Genomic DNA, 23,531 nt, shown 5'->3' with positions numbered 1-23,531 from the left:
CTTTCGGGGCCCTTCTCCTCCTCGTGTGTCCCATCGGTCTCGCAGTGGTCTCTTCTTTCCTTTTGTTTTTGTTCGTTTCGTTTCCTTGGCAACCGCGCTTTCTCTCGGGCAGTCGCTCGCGTGCGCGTACTTTCTTCCTTCGCAGCAGGACTGGTGTGCGTACGTGCGTGCGTGCGTGCGCGCGCGCATTTCGTAGTCGCTGGTTGCAGCGGTTAGTGCGACGCTACTACACCTGTATCTGCGCAGCAGAGGTCCTGTTTTGGTTTGGAAATTTTGACGCTCTCGGAAGCTGGTGTCAACAGCGGGAAGGTTATACACTAACCCGAAATAGACTTTTGTTGACTGATCAAATAATCGTTCGAAACTCTTATTTTTCGTAGTTAATTTCACGGTGATAGGTTGATTACTAGAAGAGGAATTGAACCTTTCCCCTCTTTTTTTTTTCTTTTTTTGCGCGGAAAGCTGAGCGCTGGTATGCATCAGCAAAGAAGGTTTCAGCGTAGCTTTCATATCACGGGCGTTCCGGCGCGGTAATATTCCGCTCCATCTGGTGTATCTCATTACGTCACCGCAAAGTCGGGTAAACATTTCACGTAATCGAACCTTGGCGTACGTAAAATGGACAAGTCGATATGTATCCTTCGTCCTATTTTTTTTATCTTATCTTCCTCCCGATTTCGGTGAACGCTAACTGCAAGGGTGGTTACGCGTGATCTAGCGTTGTTGATGTCATGATGTTTATAACGAAATGTATTCGTGATCGAACGCATTCGAGTGTTCCGACCGATCGTGGCAGCCCCGTGGCTATGTCGTTGCGCTGCTGACCTCGAGGTCGCGCGTTCTTTTCCAGTCCCTTTACGAGGGGGGGGCGAGGTGGCGTGCAAATTATTCTTATTCTGCTATATATATATATATATATATATATATATATATATATATATATATATATATTTCCGCCGCATGTTTTTTATTAGAATAAGAAAAAAATGTGTTCGATGTTACACTCAGTTTGGAATTTTTTGTCGAGAACTCGGCACCTGTATTTCAGTGTGCCGTCACGGTTTTGCTTTTATTGCGGTTGCAATTATATGAACACTGCAGGCGCATTTCTGCCGTCGCCGTGATGTTCTGTTTTAAAGACCGAGGGCGATGACTGCGCCCCGCCTGTCGCATGTGCGAGTGAAAGCGTATCAGTGCAACGGACGATCGCAGCTTAAGCGACCTTTCGCTCCTTCGCGCGAAAGGCTCATGGGGGAGGGTACTGTGTACATTGAATGGCTAACGTAAACTGCTCGGCCACTTGGTTCATTATTTTCCGAAAATCATGAACCAGAGCTTTAGATGTTGGGGCCCAGGACACTGTTTTCCCCAAGCTGCGTTGGGTATAGGCTGCCCTTATGTTCGGAGGAGCAGCAGAGTTTGAGAGTTAGGTCAAACGCAGGCGGCGTAGGGTCAAACGCACAGGTGGCGAAATTAAAACACGCAAGACGCGGGCCACACTGCGTCGTCTCGCTGGCGACTCCCCGATATATAGTTTTCGATTGTTGGGTCTTGGGACAACGCGAACGCAAGAGCCCAAGAGTGGGTTGGGTTCTGCGCATGCGCCCCAGGGGCTCGCAAATTTCTTCGGTCCCCAAGCTCCTTGGGTTCCGAATTCTAAAACACACTATAAATAACCACTGGGAGTAACGCTGCACTTATAACAGAAACCACAAAGACGACCCACGACCGGGCGCAGTCACGCGCGCCCAATCTTGACAGGGATCAGCAGGCGGATCATACCTTTGTAACTTGCTGTGTTCCCTCCGCTCAGTTCGCGTTGAAGCGGCATACAGCACGAATGTCGTTTCGCTCGCCGCAGCGGCTGCGGTTCCTTACGCCGGCGTTTTGTTGATTTTCGTCTGGCCGGCTGCTGAAGGGGTTGGCCTTACATTGTGTAACATTCCAACACGTCGTTTTCACATTGATTGCTTCTCCCTTACGGCGAAACTGTGACTTCTTCCGTATTTTGACCACATTATACCCAATGAAGATTCTCGGAATTTGCCGCGTTGAGTCTCTTGTCTGCCTTATAGAATGCAGTATAGTTTATTTTTACCTTTAAAGAATTGTGGTGGCATCTAGCAGACGCCGTCAGATATTATGACCTCACGACGAGTTGGGGCGGGAACGTTACAGGCGCCGTCGCCACCTGTATCTTCTCATTGTCTGGTGTACCAAGCGTCTCTTGCAACAAGAGTTGTGTTCGTGGTATTGTGGAAATGTAATTTACGAATGCGAAAGAAATCGTTTGCCTCCTCACTTTCCCACTTAGCCTTAGGTAGTCAAAATCACTCCGGAGCCTTGCCCGACATGTGGCATGCCTCATAACTATAGGCAGTTTAATTAATGCTATTTTACTTGTTCTGTATCAACCAACCAGTGATGTTTGCAACAAGCAATCGACGGTGGATGTCCGCCTTCGTGCTCGGCTGCTGATCCGAAAGTCACGGGTTCGATACCGGTCGCACTTCGATGGAGGCGAAATTCCAGAGGCCCGTGTACTGTGCGATGTCAAGGCACGAACACCAGACGGTAAAAGAAGATTGTCCGGAGCCCTCCTCCGTTCCTCATAATCATATCGTGGCTCGTAAAACTCCAGATATTAAATTAGTGGTGGTAGAAGAGGCTGCACATCGGTCGGCATGCGCTGTTTATTTCCTAGCTGCTTGTTTCTTTCGAACTTTATCGTGCTGGCAACGATGTTTGCGTCAGCGGCGTGCCCTTTCGAATGCCACGTTTGGTGTGCTGCTCGTTCCTTTTTTTTTTTTTTTTGTTAGCGAACATCGGCGCCGAAGTTGTGACGTCAGCGCTGGCGTCATTCGTCCATCAGTCACGTCAGGACGATTTGTCTCGCTGCCGGTCGCGCGGCTTCGGATTCGGATACGCGCGGCTTCGTGCCTTCTTTTCGTCGTCTTTTTTTGTTCCTCTTCGCGCGCCCTTCTTTTAAAAAGGCTTCCCTGCTATTTCTCGTCGCCTCCGCGTGTTTTCTCCCCCTCTCTCTCATTGGCCCTACTCGGGTCAAGGCCAGGGCTATGTTTAGAGCGCTGCCGGCCCTCGGGGTTTGCGTCCGTCGCCGCCTTCCCAAACGGGACCCGCGTCGTCGACGTCAGCGCGTTCATGTCCTCGCGCGCGTGGGCTTGTTCGAAACCATGATCGTAGTGTCGTGCCGCCGGCCCGCTGTAGCGAACGAACGCTAGGGTGAAGCACAGTCCTCGCTCGAGAAGTGAAGAGAGTAGGTTGCGATCTGTCGCTCATTGCATGGTTGTGCACGAAAGATGGCGAGTCGATTGGGCCGCCAGTTTCTTTTATGTTACTCGCAGTTATGAGAAGCCAGCAGAAAATGAAGAAATGAACCAAAGCACAGGCGAGCTTTACTAGTAAGGCTAAAGCCTTAGATACCTCATCAAACACGAAGTGACCGACGGCACGATCGAGTGATGCAAAGGAGCATCGTGATGTGATGACTTTATCGTGACGGCACAGACCCAACAAAATTTGTGACGCCCCATGACACCGTCACTTGGATGCTCATAGGTGGGCCGATCCCGGAGGCACGTAAGGTGCAGAAAGCTTGCAATGCCTCCGATCCCGGAGGTACTGCAAAACCACGCTAGGTGCAAAAGCTTGCGGTGATGGGGGGGGGGGGGGGGGGGGAATCGATACAATCGACTGATAAAGAAAAAGAACATCGCTTACCCCTTCGAGTCGTTTAGCGAATGCATGAGGGACCCGGTGAGTTTGCTGTAGATTTCTATGTTAAACTATTGTAAATGCGAGATAACGGGAAATGAAACCGAACGAAAAGGACAACTTGCCACAGGTGGGATACGAGCCAGCAACCTCCGCATTATGCACGAGCGCCTTCGATTGCAGCAGCGGTGTGGGGGTGGTGACCACTGTAGGTCTGATGTCTTGTTTATGCCGTCCCAGTTGGACGGCACGCAGTCCGCTTTGAATTACGTTGCTTCTTCGAGAATACCCGTGCCGGTTTGACGTTAAGAAGAATGACGTGTCGTTCGGGAAAGTGTCTCAAGGTGTCATTTGTTGCCGTACAATGAGCCGTAGGTTAGTCTTCTGGCGATGCAGCTACGGTTAACTCTATAGCGTCCCCGCGTACATTATACTATCGCGGGCCATCACGGGCTCGGGGGCATTTCCTGTGACCCCCCCCCCCTCTTTTTTTTTTCTTGATGGCTTTGCTTCGAGATGCGTTTAGATGCTTTTTTTTTCTTCACACTATTGAATTGTGGGATGCTTTGCTCTGTCGTGTAAGATCTGTATCATTTGCTCAATTCATGTAGTGTATTTCGAACCATTAATGTTCAGTGCTCCCTGTATTGTTTTGCGATTTTTGTATTTGCTGCTGTGATAACCCTTGTGATAGCCCTTCATGGTTGCAGTATGTTGAAATGAAATAATGAAATAAATGACTGACCGTTTTAGCTTTCTTTCCTCCCTGATGCCCTTGTAACATAACGATGGACTTTCTGTGCATCCGGCTAATTGTTGATGTGTTTTTGCGTTTTCTTCGCAGGGCTTCGTTAATTCCGGCTACGCCGTCAACGGCATCGCTGCGCACGTGAGTACTCATCCCCAATGTCTGCGGGAACTGCAACGAGCGTGGCCATCCAGCCAGCGTGCTGAATGCTTAAACCTTCGTCTGTCTGGGCTCGGGAAGACTTTAAAATTAAGAAATTTGGTTATTTTTTGGAAGAAATATCGTGACTACGCATGCGTGGTGGAGAGGAAGGGGCCTGTGGTGGAACTGTTCGGAAGAGCTAGGCCCAAAATCATATTAGTCGAGAAAATTTATGACAACTCGATGCCTGCTTCGTCGGCTGATACACGCAGTAAGGAGTGCGCACGCTGCAGCTGACTTGCATATCAGCAGCTTTTGACCAATGGCAGCATATCTCTGACAATCTGATCGATTGCGTCAAAGGAACACAGCCGCCTGCAGTCTCTAAACTGGCGTGGGCGTCAGTTTGAAAGGGGGCAATTGACGTCATGGTATTCTACTGTGAAGATCCACGCGCCGCAGATGGCTCGGGCTGCAGAATTTGGCTGGGGTGTCGGAAGTTTTTTTGCCGTGGACGCGCCTGAGGGGTGGTTCCCGAGATATCACGCGAACTCTGCGGCGTGTGTTGTGTGCGCATCGGGATATTCGCCCAGTGGTACAAATTATGGCGTAGTTGTGCGGTGCCTTTAGACACATAACCGTAGCTTTAATGTTCAACGAATGTGCCCAGATTACAAACACATTAAGTTTTTAAGAAGACAGTAGAGCAGTATTGTAATTAAAAGAATCCGCATCTTGTCGTCACGAAATACCATTTGCGTAGCAAGTGTAAAGTGGAGGGGAATTTAACCCCCTTCCTAAATGTATGTAGATATATTGCACACACGCCCACGGATGAGGGTGTCGACCTACCGCCTCTCGCTCCCCTACCGTAGTAAGGTCCTAGCTACGCTCCCGCGTCCGCAGCGGTGGTGTTAGTGGTTGCGGTGCTCGGCGGCTGATCTGAAGGTCGCGGGTTCGAACTCCGATCCCCGGCCGTGGCGGTCGTACTTCGATGGAGGCGAAGTGGTAGATACCTCCCCGTGTACTGCGCGATGTCGGTGCACGTTGAAGAACCCCGGGTGGTCGACATTTCGGGAACTTTCCCCTACGGCGTGCGTCATAATGAAATCGTGATTTTGGCACGTAAGACCCCACAAGTTGTTATTAGCTACGCTCCAGCGGACTTCACATGGGGTTGCAGGGAAACCGCAAGGTTGCCGCCTTTGTGACACGACACGCCAGCCCGTATACCCCAAAATAGGATTCCTATCAAATCTTACTCTGTAAGAGGTTTTCTGCGTCTATGTCATTACCGAAGCTGCACTTATGGCAGGTAATACCGATAATGACGTGGGGTTTAAAACAGATTCTCGCCGTGTGGTTTCTGTGGAGGTAAAAAAAGTCGTTCTGCGTACGCGACTTTAGCCAGTGAACAACACACAGGGCTAGCCAGTGAACAACACACAGGGCGTTGCGCCGAATATCTCTCCCATGCGAACCGGGCAAAAAAAAAAAAGAAAGAAAGAAGACTGGCGGCCCTGCCGCCGCCGGGAGGCGAGAAAACGGGGCACGCCGCCGACGCGTGCGCGCGCTCGCTCGCCGCCGCCGGACTGGTTTCGACGCCCGCCATTCGCTCGTCGCCCCCCCCCCCCCTCTCCTCTTCCCTTCTCCTCTTGTTTTTGTTCTTTCTCTCTCGCACCTCTCCCCTGGACTCGCCGCGGTGGCTGCGCAAGCGATTGTTCTTCCCCCCCCCCCCCCCCCTCTGCTACTGCTCTTGTCTTACCGCCTCTCTCTCTCTCTCTGCCAATTCTCTTTCCCTATACCGACTTCTTTCATCTCTGATCTGACTCTGCGTTTGCGCGTACTTGTTTTCGCCCTCGAACTCCTGTCCTCTCCTCCGACCTTTCTTTTTTCCCCTTTGTTTCTGTGTGTGTATCGGTCTCCGCCTCCTCCTCTCCTCAACCCCCCCCCTTTTTTTTCGCAACTCCTCTAACGGGAGCGACTGCTGGGTGGGTTTGCCTATTTGTTCATGCTTGGCCTCCGCCCTTTCTTTTTTTCGCGCTCTCTCCCTCTTTCAATCCTCCTTTCTTTTCCACTTTTTACTTCGGTCCCGTGTTTCCTTCTCGCTCCCATGTCGACCCCCTCCGTTCGATCTTCGCGTGCCCTCCTCTATTCTTTCCTACTGTCCATTCTTTTCTTAGTCTTCTCTGCCATCGTTTTCTTTTTTTTTTTGTCTTATCTCTCTGCTCGTTTTTTACGCTGCTCTCCGCTATTGTATTTTTTTGTCACAATTCTTTTCTTCGTTTTTTTTGTCTTCTTCTGTTGTTTTCTCCTCTCCCTCTCCCCAGCTTCTTTCTTTCCGCTGGCTCGTCGCGACTCTTTGCTCGAGTGCGCGCTCTTTTTCCGTCGCAGCCCCGTATTTCTTCTGGCGCTGGCTCCTCGTTTGGCCACTGCTTGCTTCTTCCCCCCCTCGCTTCGTTCTGCCGGCCACGGCGATTGGATCGCCTGTTGCGCGCTTGTGCCCGCCCTCCTCCTCCTACGGGGTTACCTCGCTTCCTTTTCCGTCATTCGCGAATTCGTTTCGATTCCTGGAAGCCCTTAGCCGTTTTCTCACTTTCCGGTGGAGTACATGTTTTGATGAGATGTGTCGGGGCTAAGCCGGACAGGTGCCTGCTTCCAGGTGGTCGTGGTTCCGGTGGCATACTGCAGGATTATCATAAACGGTCACAAAGAAGAACGGTTCCGCTTGAAAATACGAACAATAAATAACACAGGAGGATGGGCGCAGTCTTTCTTCCTGATGTATTTATACCAAGGATCTTGCATCCAAACCCTTTTAAGTCATCGTAAACAGCTCAACATAGGGTGCCCGACATGTACATGGGTGCCCGACATGTACATGACAAGTTCGTTCAGTGGTGGCAGAATATTGCATCCATGTTGCTGAGGAAAAACAGCCGAAGCTTTGATTGAAGGTTCTCCCTTACCTTCTAACGTAGTTGCACGCTACCCAGAAAAACACGCCATGAGTTTAGCCGTGATAGATGACACAGACACTGAGCAAAAGGAACGAAGGAGTTACGACTAAAGAGAACTGGACAAGCAGTGCGTGTTGGGCTTCACTTGCACGATCAGTATTCGCAACACATGGTGCTAATACTGCTACGTAGGAATGCGCTGTTTAGAAAATGGCAGAGAAAAAGGAAAGAAAGGTGGGCCTTGTGACAAAACATTGCAATCTTGAGGACATCATGGGTGAGTCAATCCCAACAGCAGATGGTGTGGGAAGCATCTAATTAGCGTAATAGCATTAAATATTCCATGTCGCAGAAAATGCGGCAGCGGTGGCATTGTCCATGAGTGAAAAAGCTCAGTGGAGGCAAAGAATAAAAATCGTGATTCAAGCTGGAATCGAACCCAGGTATCCTTCACCACATTCAAGTATTCTACCACAGAGCCGTGCTAGTGCTTGAAACTGCTTCGTAAAAAGACCCTATGCAGGCATCTTGTTAGGTGGCACATGTGGTGCCACACGTGTCGGATACACATGTGTGGCGGGTACTTTGCGACCTCACAAAAATGGTAAATTTTGTTGTAGTGGGTACTTCACAACGGTACTTGCAGTACGCGGTGCCCCAGGAGTTTCTAACAGCTAACGTCACACGCACAAACCAGAGTTACGAGTTCTGCTTATAATAGCTGGTTTAGGCTTCCTTTTTCACAGAGTCGCTTGTCGCGTTTTTTGGGCTTATTTGCATTTTTCCAGCAAATATTGTTATTTTAGTGATTATCACGTTCATCCATAGCGTGCTTGTCGTTCACTAAACCCGCTTTGTCGATGACTTTGAGTAGTTGAGTGTTGAAGTCAAACATACATTGTGGGAATCAACAAGTAACATTAATTATGCACTGGCAAATGTGCATTCAACTACCCTGGGGGCATAAAAAGTAAATACGTGTTTTGTTCATGGTTGCGCATATCTTATTGTACAACATAATTAAAGTGATTTGTTCAACTCCTATTCGTGTTTGATTGATGGTTTTTTTATTATAATTGAAAATATTTTCAAGAATGGGAAAATTAAATTTCTGCTTCTTTTGGGCTTCTTCGCGAAAGTCGCGTTGCTTTTTTGGGGCTTCTTTTGTGATGATTATTTGCTTGTTAGCTCGGTGGCATCTGGCAACTCTGACAAAGAGTTCCTCGCAGCATGGTTAAGGTTTCCAACAACAAGCGAAATATGGCAAGCAAATGAGAAAGCAATGCAAACAAGGCGAGATAATGCTGTTGCATTCCACCCGTAAAGGCAAACGTTAAGCGTCTTCCAAGTTTTTAAGGGTTTTTTTTTTTTAAAGCTTCACACTTGTTCAGAGCTGTCTCTGTATACAGTCGAATCCCGCTATAATGAATACCGCTACAACGAAATTTCTGCCACAACGAATAATTTTCGATTCCCTCTCAGCCGCCCATCGAAAACAATGCGAAAAATGTCTCGTCACAACGAATACTTTTTCTGGGTATTTCCGCTTGAAAGAAGTTTTCGCGAGTGAAGTTTTCGCGAGTGCCACCACATAAGAAAAAGGAGCTTGCCTAGGATTGCCGCGAAATTCCGCTAGAAACTCGACCATTTCTCGTTGCCAGAGCCGTGCGGCCGCATCGCAGGACCCGTGTCTTCATCGGAGACATGCTTTCTGCCACCACACACACATCCCGGTAAATTTTTCGCCATTGAGATGCTCGGTGACAGATCGTCCATCTGCCATGATGCTGCCGGCGGGTTTGATGCGTGCGCGGGCCGTGGAAGAATCGTTCTTCAAGAACTCCCGCCATGTTTTTTACGTAGCACTCAAAACAAAACTAGTGCTCGTCGTCACAAGCCCTGCGATCGTGAATGACATCCACGGCGTTTTGAAGGCACACATGCGGCCAGCGCGCACTTAGCCCAAACGTAACTATACATTCTGCCGCAACCGCTGCGAACACAAATGCGGTCGTGTCGATGCGATCATGGGTGACCACGAAAGTACGCGCGCATATAACGTACACGCACCGACTCAAAGCAATGTTGTGGTCAAAACTGTGGTAGACGTGATCACAGATAGCAACGACGCAGTTGTGAAGGGACACGCACGGCCAGCACGCACAGATTGAAAGTGGAACTACCGTTTGCTGCAACCGCTGTGCAGAAAACCGCGGTCACTATCGTCGCGATCATCGATAGCGAATACGCTCAAGTACGCAGCTAACACACTGGAAGAAAGATTAAAGGCAATCAATTCGTAAAACGGCACGAAGCGTTTCCACTTTCCTTTCGCTCGCTTATGACTGGTAGTACGGAGCTTCGGCACTTCGTTAGCGAACTTTGGCACGCTCCTTTGTGGCGCTATGTGTTGACATGCTTCGAGGATAGCCTGCATGTCGTGTTTGCTTGTGTATAACCCACGTTTATAACTCGCGTATTGATGCAAAGCCGCCTTCCTTGCATTGCCGTGAAGCCAGCTTGCGCACTGAAATTCGCGTATAACCTGCACCCCGTGTTTAGCGCTAAACTTTCTGTATATTTTGTGCGTGTTATACGTGAGAAAATACATTCACACGGTGTGCGGCCAAGTACGTCAGAGTTAGCGAGAATTCAATGCAAAAGACAGTGTATGTGCTTGCCGGGACCAAAGGACAAGCCATAATCACCAGATCTTCCTAACTTTTGTGGTCTATAGATGAAATTTTGCTGCAACGAAATTCCGTGACAACGAACTTTTTCGTGCGTCCCGTCAATTTTGTTGTAGCGGGATTTGACTGTACGAGAAATTTGTGTGGTGGAATAACTGCTTCTTCTAGAATTGGTGTCTGTACCCCTTAAAGAAGCTGAGGTACTCTAGCCCTCCATTACGGTGTCTCTCAAACCTGTGTTCCTTTGAAACGGAAACACACGAGGTAGTTATTCAATCGGGCACCCAGTTGTTTCTAAGGCTGCTATGCAGTGTTTCTAGGATAGTGGGGTGACATGTCTACGCACATTTAGCGCTTAGCAGTATTCAGTGCTCTTCTTGTATGCAGTATACGAGTCCGGTTAAATCTGATTTTCGTCTCCCGCTTCTTCTTTTCGTACATGTTCACCAATTCATGGAACCCTGAAGTGCCAACAACAGGCCACTTGTCGCTGCTGTTTGGTCAGTGCTAATGGCAACTTGCTTGATGATGTGCAAAGAAGTGACTGAAAGGGCAGCTCTAATGTCTGAAAAGAAAGCGATGGCACTGCGTGATCTTTGGACTTGATGGACTTTCTGAAATGAACCCTTTGATGCCCAAACATTTACATGATGTTCCAAGTTGATGAAAAAAATTGGCATCGGCACATGGATACAGTATCGCAATTTTGTTAAAAAGAGAAAAATAATCCCTAACAGGAAAATGGGAGCAAGCAAAGCTTACAGTGTGCGTGACTGACCTACAACTTCTCTTTCGTTCTGTCGCATTGCGCAATGCTTCGTTCTAACTTATTACTTTCTCCACACCGGGAATTGGACCCGCAACCATATGCTTAGCAGCGCAACAGTTACTACAGGCTACAATGACGGTCACGCATTCATGTCCAGGCAACAATGTAATGTGGCCATTGGAAATAACGAGTCGCCTTGATAAAAGATCAGATTGCCATGTCGTAAATGGATGATCGCCAACAAGGCCACTATCGAGAGTATAGATTACTGGGAAACGGCACGTACAATGATGGCACATACAGTGCATGTGATTGGCACTTTCGAGGCCCCCCATTTCTGTACACTCGCGAGTGCCGTGTTTTTTCGCATACGACGCTGTCACCACCGAAATCTGTAACTCATATTGAGCTTTGCTTGGAAAATTGGCATAACCTTAGGGACCATGCATACAATGTCGCAATTCTGTTATTGGGGGGGAAAAAAAATCTTGGTTGTGAAGGTGGAAACGAATTGTTGCCCCTGAGCAACATTCGAGCACTTATTGTGCCCACTTCTTGGGGGAAGACAGAAAATACTTGGGGCATGTAAGGAGTCTCGGCTGCATTTTTGCATTGTGCGCAGCAGATAAATGCGTAACCCAGATGCTCAGTATTCGAGGCTGCGGGAAGACCAATCTAGGGCACAAAAACAGAGGGGCCCTAACGCGAGGCTTAGGGGTCTAAGAGTGGCAGACGCATTTGTGCTCTCTGATGTATTCCTTGGGTTTCGTCACACTGCCAAAGTGTATCTCGGGGACCACACAGAAGGAAGCTTCTGGTTGAGATCTGCACTGCTAGGTGCTTTAATGATCCCAGCTTCTCATTCAGTTAATTTTCACTATTTATCCTGTGTTAATTGGCCCTTAACCCTTTCAGACATGTCCTGTGAAGAGCTGTCTGTAAATGCGTCAGATTTATGCAAGATTATTCTAAGGCACTCAATATTCTATGGCAACAAAAATATTGCCATAAATGCCGATTTATGTGTTTTAAAGTAATTAATCTTAATTAGATCGTAATTAAATATATGTCTATACTCGAGTCCTTCATGTTCTGTTTTTGCATAAATAGAATCGGGTCTCAGGCTAGAGATACGGGGCAAATTTGTTTTCGTTTATGTTAAGCTCGAGCAACGAAAACTTGTACTTTTGGCGGGACTCGCGGAAAGCGGCATGTTGAACGACTCGTCGAACGTGGTAGTGCCTTCAGCAAGGCCATCATATGCAACCGTACACTGCAAAATGAAGTTAAACAAGCACACGTTTATCGTGCAGGAGGTTCAGTTCATCCAAGCATCATTGTATCTTACTATCCACTAGTAAACACAGCTACCAAAAACAAGGGGTGTACACAGCGTCTTAAAGGGTTAGGTAAATTTATGCTCCGATATCATATATGCAACCAATATAACTCTTAACTTGAAACGGAACAATCGATTTTGTACCGGTGTTATATTTTTAAAACACATTTTCTGAATATTTGGAAAACCAGAGGTAAGTGCTTCGAAGAGAAACAAGACTCGTTGCTCGTACCACTCCACAAATGGGCTGCCCTCTGTGTATACGTTCCGGAAGCTCCTGTTGCCCAGAGATTGCAATAAATGGCACTATCATTATCGTTCCACGTTTGGCTCGCAGGAGGGGAAAAGGAAAAAAAGAAACTCCTTTGCAGCGGCTGCTTCTGTGGTACACTGGGTATCAAAGGGTTGAACAGTGTGCTTTCATGGACTACTCATGAGGTCCTATGAGAGCACCTATGAGGTCTCTCTCTTATTTTTTTTTGACACGACAGATTCTCAAATGACTGAAATATGAGGCTTACATTTGTACTGCCATGCGCTATCTTCTATCTGTTGTGTTCAGTAAGATACGTCGTGGGCATGTTTTGGTTGCGTTATGGGATTGGACGTTAAGCGTGAGGTTGTGTCGTGGGTTTGAATTAGACATATAGTCACGGCTTTGCACAACCATTGTTATTATCTTTGCTACCTACGGATTTGTCATTTTTGCAGTTTGCAGTTTTTGCTCGGTATTTGCTAAATGTCTGTTTGGTATTTGCTAAATGCATACTTAGATTTAGGTGCACGTTAAAGAATCCCAGGTGGTCGAAATTTCCGGAGCCCTCCGCTACAGCGTGCGTCATAATCGTATTGTGGTTTGGGGAGATAAAACCTCGTATATTATTATTGGGTGGACGATGACTGTCGGTTTCCTCTTTCGTATTTCTACCTTGAAGGTTTCTGCAGAAGTGGTTTGCCATATCCACGGAGACAGGGAGGCAACAATGTTGTGGGGATAGCATAGTACTTTATTTAAAATTATGGAAATGACCATGATGCGCAGGTTTGCATCAGTACAGTGTAAACTGTACAGAGGGACAAGGTAGAGACGACAGAGAAGATGTATGCTGTCCGTCCTGTCTGCCGTCTCTGCCTTGCCCGTTGTTTTTTTGCGCTAATCAGTTATGTCTGCAGTTAATAAGCACCAACTAGCCCACCTCGCATCTCTAATTCGTCTCTAATTGTACAGAGGGGCACGTGGGAAAAGCTAACGACCTGCTTGCGTGCACAGTGCTGACATAAACACAGTGGGCCCGTAACTTGAGAAACTTGTGCATAAGCAGCGGCGACGGTATACAAAAAATTAAATTGGGGAAGCTATGCACTAGTTATGCGGATACTGTGGAGCTGGTGGCCTTGTCCTCCTTTTCCATTCACTTCCCTTTGCTACCCTCTGGCTATGCAGTAGCCTACATGGCTATGCTAAGCTTTACCCTCTCCCTCCTCACCATCACTTCCCTTTCCCATTCCCTTGCTATATTTACTGTACATGGCTGTGCTATGCTTTCTTTCTCTTTTCTCTCTCTCCTATCTATTTCTCTGTTTCTCTCCCTGTCTTTCATTATGTCTACCTTTCTCTCATTCTCTTGGCCACAGCAACACAATCGCATGGTTCCCATAAATGCTTGTTCTGCTACTGTGCCTGGATAGCCGAGTGGTTACGATGCTCGCCTTTGGACCCCGGGTACCCGGTTTCGAATCCCGCTTCGGCAAGAAATTTTATTTAGTTTTATTTTCTCCTCTCGACTTCTTATCTCCTCTCCACTTCACTGAGCAGATTTCTCGCCTAATGCCCACCGCCCTCCCCCTTCCCGGCTCCTTGCCTCAGCACCTGCTGTACTCGGTAGGGGGGCTTGCCCAATTCCTGCGGCGCATACCTGGCCGAGTTTCTGTGCATGATTTGTATAGGAATGTAGTAGTAGTATGCAGCTGTAGTATGCCTCTGGCATTATCAGTGCAATCGTCCTTGTCCAAACGACAGTATCGATCAGTCTTTCCATCTTGCGTCTGTATATTGGTGCACCTACGCCATCGAGATTTCTTTGCTTTTGCGTGCTAAGCTTCAGGGACATTGAGAAAGAGAGCAGTGTTTCTGTGACGTGCAGTGTACCATAGCGCGAGTGTTGTTCTAGTTGAGAATTTTCGGTTCTTTCCGTTTTTCTTTTTTCTTTCTAGAATCCTTCGGCACCAAGCCCGCTGGGTCAGATGCCACCCAATGAGGGCATGCCCGGTGGCCCCATGCCACCGGGCGGATTCTTTCCCGTGAGTACTCTTCTCCTCGATCGAGCTCTTTGCAGGGCCCGGTAAGCGGGTGTGCAGTGGACGTAACGTTGGCAGATGCTGAGGAGATAAGAGCAGAGTTACAGCAGAATCACTTACACTCAAACCTCGATATAACGAACTCGGATATAACAAATTATCGGTTATAACGAAGTAAATGAAGAATAGTCTTGTCATAGTGTTACAGATAAACGTTTATAACGAATTTTCGGATATAACAGTTATTTTCGTGGCAGATGTGACTTTGTTATAATGAGGTTCGAGTGTATTTGAAAGTCTTAGGTATGCACTCAAACCTTGACATAACGAATTATCAGTTGTAAAGAAGTAAATTAAGAATAGTCTTGTCATATATACAGTGTTACAAATATATGTTTATAACGAATTTTCGGATATAACGAACTTATTTTCGTGTCAGATGCGACTTCGTTATAATGAGGTTTGAGTGTGTGTATATATATATATATATATATATATATATATATATATATATCCTGTAATGTTAGACGTGATGGTGCCTATCAGGCTCCTCTTGATGCTACTTGTAATTTCATTTCCCTGTTGGAAATGTAACACGCATTTAGCATTTTTAACTTGGTATTTAACCAAAGTTGCTATATTGTATCAATATTGTCATTATTCTAGTGAACTTCATGTTGTGCGATTACGATGGTGGCCATCATGGCTGTTGATGTTGTTGCTGCAATTGCAGGCAGTGCTTTGCTTCTTCGGGGCCAGTCGTGTTCTTGTAGTGTTCGTGTCTTTGGATTCGTTCTGGTGCACACATTTAAATTACGGCAGTTCAAAAATGGCAGTTTCTTGATCGGCGTAGCGGGAGATGTAACCGATGCAAGTGTGCACTTCAGTCGTTGAATACGCAACGTGAAGCAGATGCTGGCAACCTTTTGTGAAAGGGTTTCAGGAGACCTGAACAGTTTGAACAGTGCACCATGGGTGACTGCCTTCACTGTGGTAAAAAAAGAAAACAAAAAAAGTATAAGGTGCTGCGCATGCATGCTTGAGCTATTGTGCAGACCTGTGCGCTTGTGTCTCCCGTGGTGGTGTAGCTCTGTGTCGTGTGTAGTGTTTTTGAGCGCGCTGTTCGAGGTGCCGCATTGCCGCTTGTGTTGTTGTTGTTGTTGTTGTTGTTGTTGCTGTTGTTGTTGTGACCGGAGAGAAACGAAGGAAATGTCTGAGGCACCCCTTCTTTTTCTCTCTTTCTCTCTCTCTCTCTTTCTCTTTCCCCTTTGTGCTCTTGTTTCGTTTTCTTTTGTTTCCTCTTCATTTCTCACTTTTTGCCTTTTCTGTTTCTCTCTCTCCCCTCTCCGCTCCTCATTCCTCTCCCTCGCTGTCATCTCCCTAACACACACTCACTCTCTCACACTGCAATGTTTGACTGACGGTTGCCTCCTGCGTTCGTCACGCAACTCTCTCGTTTGACTCTCTTAACCCACCTCGACTCACTTCCCCACTTCCTCTCACACCCTCTACCTCACTCTCGCGGCACACCCAAAAACGATGCTGGTCACATGCAAATGGCTTCCCCCTCGCTTGCTGCTGCCTTTGTTTTTTCTCTTATGCTGGGCTGCTTTGGGATGGGTGCGGGGACCTGCGCTGGCTTTTCGTCTGTGGCTGACCCTAACAATCTGTTATGTACTCCCCTCTCCCCCCCTTTGCCTTCTCCCAATGTGCTTTTGCCTCCTGTGCCCAATGTCTAACCCCCTGCACCTTTGTTTCCTGTGCGGCTGCCACTCCCTACTCTAATGTCGACGTATACCTCAACCATTCTTTCCGTTCCCGTTAACGGCGTAACTTGCTTCCCCTTTCCCTAATCATCCTGTCATTTTCGGACGTTCTTCCTTGGCTACCCTGCTTTGCTTCCTCCTCTCCCAACCTCCTTTCCCTCTGTGTTTCCTGCGTCCTTCTACACACGTCCGTTCCTGTTCTTTTGTGTGCCTCCTTCATGTTCTGTTTTGTGCCGTCTGTCTATTTTTTGTTTGTTTTTTCGTCCCAAACGACTTTGTTCTCTCCTCCTCCTCTCCCTTTTATTTTCCCTTCCACTGCTGCCACCGCTGTGGTGTTTTTGTCTGTCCTCCCCCTCCTCCGTGTGTGTGTGACCCTCCCCGTCCTCCTCCCACCCACCAGCAGAACTCGCACATGAGGCCCTCGCCGCCACAGCAGCCCGCCAATCAACCGTCCCCTCACCCCCAGCCCCCTCCCCCTCACAGTCAGATGATGCAGAACCAGGTGAGGAACAAACACCCCTCTCTCACGTTGCATCTCTCTCCTTCTTACCCCACACCCTTCTTCTCGAATTTTTTATTTGTGCCGTCTTTGTTCTTTTGTTGTTGTTTTTTCCTAAGCTTTCGATGTGCTCAACACGATAACTGCATTCGATCTTTTGTTTGTAGCCCGTTCAGATTGTTTTTTCCTACTTTTAGTTCTCCCCATCTTGCCACGTCCTAATTTGTTTGGTGTTTTTTTTTTCTCCCCCGAGACAGTGTGCGTGTGCTTGAAACGATCGCATGGATGCGGAATGGCTTATATCGGAAGGGCAGTGGCATTGTTAAGGGGACATTAAAGAGAGAAACAAAATCATCCGTATAAGGCCAAACCCCGTATGCGTGAAAATCCGCATGATGGCGACGAGCAACACAAAAAGCGACGATAGTGGCCACCGTGTGACGGATCGCTCGGTTTTGCAAATCTAGAAACCATCGCTCGTCACCCGCAATTCATATTACCGACTAACCAATAGCAACAAAGCCAGAACAGGATGTGTGTGAATGGTTCACTGCCAGCACTGCACAGAAAAAGCAAATAATGAAACGTTCACGCACATCAGAAGGAAAAAGATTAATGCAAGAATTCCAGAAATATTACATATCGCTTTGTACACCAAAGCGTATTTCTTTACATTAGCTACCACTGGCGTCACGCCTGTTTCACTGTGGAGTTGTCACTCTCATACCAGTGAGACTAAAAATTCATTGCCAAAGCAGTCGCCCGTGTGAATGCGGTTTGATTTGGTAAATGACTGCCTGAGTGATGGTTTTTTCCTCCGTGTTGCTCATCACATGGATTTTCACGCGTATGGGATTTGGCCTATGAGTACAGCTCTATTGCATAGTACTAAGAGCACTGCTGTTGCCATTATGAGGCTAACCAGACAACATGCAAAACAGGAAACCAGGTGACGTCACTGCCTTGAAGTTTCTTCACCAACTCGCTTTGATAGCATAAATTTTCATGGCATCTGTTAGCGTCTACATAATCCCTTACCAGTAAAAATTTGTTACGTTGTGTTCTAAGTGATTTAGAGACTTAACATTGCAAGGTTAGAGAACTCTGTTAAAGGGACACTAAAGGCAAACATTAAGTCGACGTTGATTGTTGAAATAACGGTCCAGAAACCTCGTAGTGCTACTTTTATGCCAAAAAGTGCTTATTTTGAAATAAAATCACGTTTTAGTGGTCCGCATCGCGTTAGCGCACTTCAAATCACCCGCCTGAAAGCGGTATTTCGCACGTCACTGTTGCCGTGCCCAACGTTGCCCGCCTTCTGCGCGGCGGCATACACCATTCGGGCATCCGGCAACATGCGGTATTTTGTCAAACTTTCTGTCAGAGCAACTTTCACGAGCGTGCAAAACACACACGGCAGTACGCGATCCCTAAACTACCACTGAGACGCGACCGCGTGAGCGAAGCAGGGCGCCGGGCGAAGCGCAGTGCGGTGGAAACGGAACTTTTGAACCACGCGCGCCGTTCCCCATGGCAACGCCAAAGAGGTTCTTTTTTCCATGAATCAAACAGAAACAAGAAGCATTTATTACGTCTCTTGATGCACGGCAGGTTCTTTTTTTATTGCAGCTAGTTTGATTACTAGTGATTAATTGTATTCAAACTCTCGCACGTCATCGGTATCACTTCCAAAATGTCCCACTCGTGGCGCTCATCGTGTGATACATTTAGCTTAATTTCTCGGTAAGTACGGCACTGCTGTTGATAATACTGCCGTTTTAGACGTCATGCATTGAGCTTTCACTCTGACATAAATTGTTATTTGCCTTTAGTGTCCCTTTAAGCTCTCGTGGCTCAAAATACAAAATACGCTGAAATCCTTCACATAGCACTGACTTATTAAAGTTCTGGCATGAATATATGTAAAAGGAATTAATGTGGACCTTCATTTTCTCATCCAATTATGAGTTTGTGATCGTGGAATGACCCACACTGGTGTTCTTAAAGGATAATTTAGCAGCCTGTACTGATTTAGTGTTTGCTTTAGTGTCCCTCTAACAGGCTTACTCGCACTTCCGCCGTAAAGAAATGTCTTGGTGCTGCCGCAACTGTCAGTCTTGTTGGCTTACTGTTGAGCCTCTTCATGCATAAAGCCTGTCTGCAGCTTTTGTAAATGCATGCTGCCCTCTGTCACCTTGCGGTGCTTCGGATCAGGGTCGTTTCATTAGCATTGTGCTGTCAGTTTTGCAGACGTTGCATTGAGGTTGCCTGCCACGTCTGGCGGGTTGAGCCAACTCGGGAATTTTTGCCCTTGATTCGTCAGTGTCGAGAAAAGGAAGGGCTTTGTGACTTGCCTTGAGTGGTAAATTACAACCACATGCTATTCAAACTTTGTGTTTGAAGGTGTGCACAGATTCGTAGCTCTACTATCAAACTGGTTTATTTGCTAGATGATGTTCTCTCGACAGTGAGGAGGTCAAAAGTGAGTGCTTAAGGGAAGAAGAGAAAGAGCACTCCATAATGGAGCATGCTGGCAGTTGTTCACCCCACACGACTCGTGGCAGAAGCAGTGCGCTTGCCCGTCTTTTTGGATAACTGTGATTGAACTTGTGGACAGTTTCATTCGGTGATCAGCCGATGCACATTCTGGCAGTTTAGCGCTTGCATGGCACTCCTTTTTGCCGTGGCTGGGCTCTAGTAAGAACAGAATGTAGATGTACCCATGTGATTGAAATTTGTTTATGGCTGAAGACATTGAGGTGCTCTGAATTAACCCTTTTCGTGACCTGTGTCACGCAAGTAATGCTGCTACGGGGACTAGTTGGTATGACTTCATGAGAAGTGACCTAAGGATGAGAAGAAAACACACACACAGGGTCGCGCTTCACCCTGTCTGTGTGTTTTCTTCTCGCCCTTACGGCAGTTCTTGGTGGTGCGTACAGTCGTGAAGCTTGTGTCACATTTCATGGGCAATTTTGGTACGGCAATAACCCCCCATCAGGTGGTCTTCAATACATAAGAGTGGGCAGGTGTCGAGATCAAAAAGTACCTGTTAATGCAGCAAGATAACATCAAGTTTTAAGATAACTTCTTCGTGCTGGTAAGTGTGTGTTTCTTGCACGGACACTTTTTTAAATTTCCCTATTTGTAGCCTGTGTGGAAATCCCTAAACTGGACATTGAGGGCAACTTTTAAGTCAATCAAACATGACATTACCACCCTGAGGTGCATTGAATGTTTATTTTCCAATGATGCTCGGCAAGGTATAGCATCTTGAGATATTGTGCACGACTCACACATCATGGGTGGTCGGGAGGGACAATTCGGCAGAACTTGGCCTCTGAGATCTGGGGTGTTGTAGGTTTGCAAAAGAATGATGATAATGACTGAGGAATTGTGCAGCCGCTCTTCTACAAATTGTGACACCGTTCACCGACGTAGAGTGACTTTTGGGAGGCTTTAGTACTCCGTAAACTTCGTGAGGCTTGGAAATCTGTCTATGCTTTGGGATAAGAAGCGATATTTGCTGAAGCCTTGTTGCTGTCTTTGTTGCGAAGCTTGCAAGCTCTTATGGAGCAGCGTTTCCCCCTCCTTGCAACCACTGCGGGGCTGCTTTTGGTGTCGCTCTCCTGCCTTTCTTTTATCTTGGAGACTGCGACGTTAGCTGTTGTGGTGTATTAGTGCTTTGCATGGGGGCTAGGAAAGTGAGCATGCTTTGGCTTGAGTTTCGGGAAAGTTGGGGGAACGATATGCTGCAGTGAACTCGACGACTGTTCTGAAACAGCACGCTTGAGGAAGCAACCTGTGTTTCCAGCGCGGACTGCATTCAGTGTGCCGTGATTTGCGTGCATAAGTGAGGTCTCGCTTGATCTGGAAAATACTGACGACATTACAAAGACGCTTGTAGTTGGCCAGCTCAACTGTGCTCAACTTAGCTGTTTCTTTTACTAGACCCTTTGGTGATTATCAGTACGAAAGGTATGCTTTTGTGTACCACAGGTGACGGAGATGCGTTCATGGCCACGATGTTTCGAACGCCACTTATTTGATTTCTGTTAGAAGCTTGCCTCTAGTTTCGTAAAATGTAAAAAAAAATGTGGCTGGTAGTCATCGCATTTGCTGGCACGCGAGAGTAATCCGTAAAAGTGGCAGAGATTTTAGGATAGCGAATCAGAGGATGGGAATTAGTTTTAGCGCGATTTTGGTCGCCAATATTTAGAATGATATCATTGATCACGTGTTTGGGAGAGGATAGTCCAGTACATAGCAAAACAGTCATTTGAGCTGGTTGGCAACGACTCATCAAAAATGCAAAAAGTGGGGCACAGTACAAAACAAAAACAAAAGAAGAGAATCGTGACACAGGTGCACACTCTCAACTAAAAGTTTTATTGAAAAGGCATCACATGTATATAGGTTACACATTAAGCACGGGGTACGGCTTGTCTTGCCTGAATGACTGTCCACGTTAGACAAAAAGTTGTGAAGGCACATGTGTCAAAACGAAAAAAAAGGGGGAAAAACTTCCAGTTGCGAGTGTGCGCCTGTGTCGTCGTTCTCTTCTTTTGTCCCTGTTTTGTACTGCGCCTCATTTTTTGCATCCAGCATGTAGGCAGGCAGAGTCTTCGATGCATGCAACGATTGGTTGACTGGGCCAGTGCGATGTAGTGTCAGAAAGTGTCGGCAGATGTCCAGATGAGACGAGAAGGTGTCCAAAGGATATCCCCTTTAGCAGCTTGGTTAGTTGTCTGTGTACAATGCAACGCACTGCGCAAGTGTTTTGTAAAACATTAAAACCAGCCATGCTTGCAGAGAAAGAATGTCTCTTTCAGCACTTGTAAGCATCCAAGTGCTGCTTTGATGGCTGTTTGTGTTTGTTTTATAACTGCCGTTCACCTCATCACTGAGTTATTGATAACGTACACTACTTTCATTGCTGGTAACCAACCCTGAAGAGTTTGTGTCTATCTTAAAATAAACTTAAATGTGATTTGTGGTGTCCCAATGCTCACAGTTTGCTCATTGGTTTTTTCGCTACGCCAAATTTCGGTGCACCAACAGCTTTGAAATGTGTCAAGTGTTCTGGCTATCTTGTGGCAGATGCCACTCGCGCCAATTTGTTGGACGACCAGTGTCAGAAATGTCCTTTTAGAGGGCCGTTTTTTCGCAGCCATTCATGTCACCACGGTACCCTGGTGGACCAAGGCCGGGTGTCCGGATGCCGCAGCAGGTGGACTTCAACGTGAGTAAAACTTTCCGTGCTAATTAATAATCTTTGAACAATGTACGCTAACTTGTAAGCATGTTGGCCTGTGTTTGATTGTGTCCCGGTCAGGAAGTGTAGGGTACAATTTTTTTTCTTTTTCTGTTTTACTACTTTCAGTTTTACTACTTTCAGTTTCTTGGAGCATAACCATAAGTCGTTGTAGTGCTGCATTCAGAGCTTCTGCGCTGTTCGGGCAGAGTTGGAGAAGTGAAAGACCATGCTGTGCCGCAGAGCATCCAGAATTTGCCATTGTGACATGTTATGTTTAGGGGGCAGGCAGCTGTGCCGTGAAGGTGTCAGTTATTGAGCTCGCCTGCATTTCCTGTGTCCAAGAAATTGCTCAGCAACTCTCTTTTTAAAAATATATATCTGCGTTCTATTATGAAGAACAAACCGTACAGTCGTCTCCGAGTCGCTTCTGAGCCACTGGCACTGTTAAAATGTTTTGAGGCAACTTGGCTGTTGCGTTTAGATTGAATGATGATGAATATTGCCGTTGTAACAGCAGATGCTAGCCAATGCATGGATTGCTGATGCAGCATGCTAGCTAAGGAAGGGCTTTTTACTCGAGAGTTGAATTCAGCGAGAAATTATCATCTGCGTTACTATTATTGCCATCTTCGACATCATCATACTGTGTTACGGGGTCGAAGAAGCCCAGGGGGATACTGCCTTCAAAAGAGTTATCACGTGATCAAAATAATTCCAGAGCTCTGCACTACAGTGTCACTCAAGACGCAGATGTGCAGTAGTTCTTTCAGAGCTTGCCTTTTAACGGTTGTGGGAAGGGACATCGGTGTTTTCTCATTTTGGCAGGAAGAGGTGTGGTTGTTGAGCGGGACATTTCTCAACGTCCTTCTTTGTGCACTAGAGTGCTGATTTGGGCCAGTTGTTACATGTTCAACGAAACGAGAAACAGCGCGAAACAGTATTGCGCGCATGGCTAATGAGGCGTGCCATTTCTTTTTCTTCTTAATCTGCAGCCGCCCGGTGGTGTTCCTGGTCAACCCATGATGCCAAACAGCATAGACCCTACACGGCAAGGCACGTTCACTTTCGCAACTTTGAAAATAATGGAACTAGTACAAGTTGATCTTTCTCTCTCTCTCTCTCCTTTTTTTTTTTCGTGGATGTTTTTCGGTTTTTTAACATTCCTCAATGCTTGCATTCTAGCTTTGGGCCTAAATTTACATGGCTTGTGCCTGAACACATTTTGATGATCACTCATATCGTACGGTGTTCGGCATATTTCTCGGTTGAAAAGGTGCAAACTAAGCCAGGAATGAATCGTGAACGTACGAGTCGCTTTGTACTTGCGGTGTT

At 46.9% G+C, this 23,531-nt stretch overlaps 1 protein-coding gene across 6 annotated transcripts in view; it reads left to right on the top strand.

The window, feature by feature from the left end:
• Positions 1–23,531, top strand: part of LOC119406009 (single-stranded DNA-binding protein 3) — a 115,971-nt gene that overhangs the window by 46,910 nt on the left and 45,530 nt on the right. For 3 of the 6 annotated variants that reach the window (XM_037672853.1, XM_037672856.1, XM_037672847.2), the window contains exons 5-9: positions 4,577–4,621; positions 14,594–14,680; positions 16,847–16,945; positions 22,113–22,184; positions 23,192–23,252. In XM_037672853.1, the coding sequence (XP_037528781.1) occupies positions 4,577–4,621; positions 14,594–14,680; positions 16,847–16,945; positions 22,113–22,184; positions 23,192–23,252 (364 nt within the window). Of the gene's footprint in view, positions 1–4,576; positions 4,622–10,738; positions 10,772–14,593; positions 14,681–16,843; positions 16,946–22,112; positions 22,185–23,191; positions 23,253–23,531 lie in introns of all 6 variants that reach the window. The other 3 variants (XM_037672850.2, XM_037672842.2, XM_037672854.1) reach the window with 2 other exon arrangements.

This window comes from Rhipicephalus sanguineus, chromosome 9 (assembly GCF_013339695.2).
Source record: "Rhipicephalus sanguineus isolate Rsan-2018 chromosome 9, BIME_Rsan_1.4, whole genome shotgun sequence".
Classification (NCBI taxonomy): Eukaryota; Metazoa; Arthropoda; class Arachnida; order Ixodida; family Ixodidae; genus Rhipicephalus; species Rhipicephalus sanguineus.
Note: the sequence above shows the minus strand (reverse complement) of the source record. Positions and strands in the feature narration are given on the sequence as shown.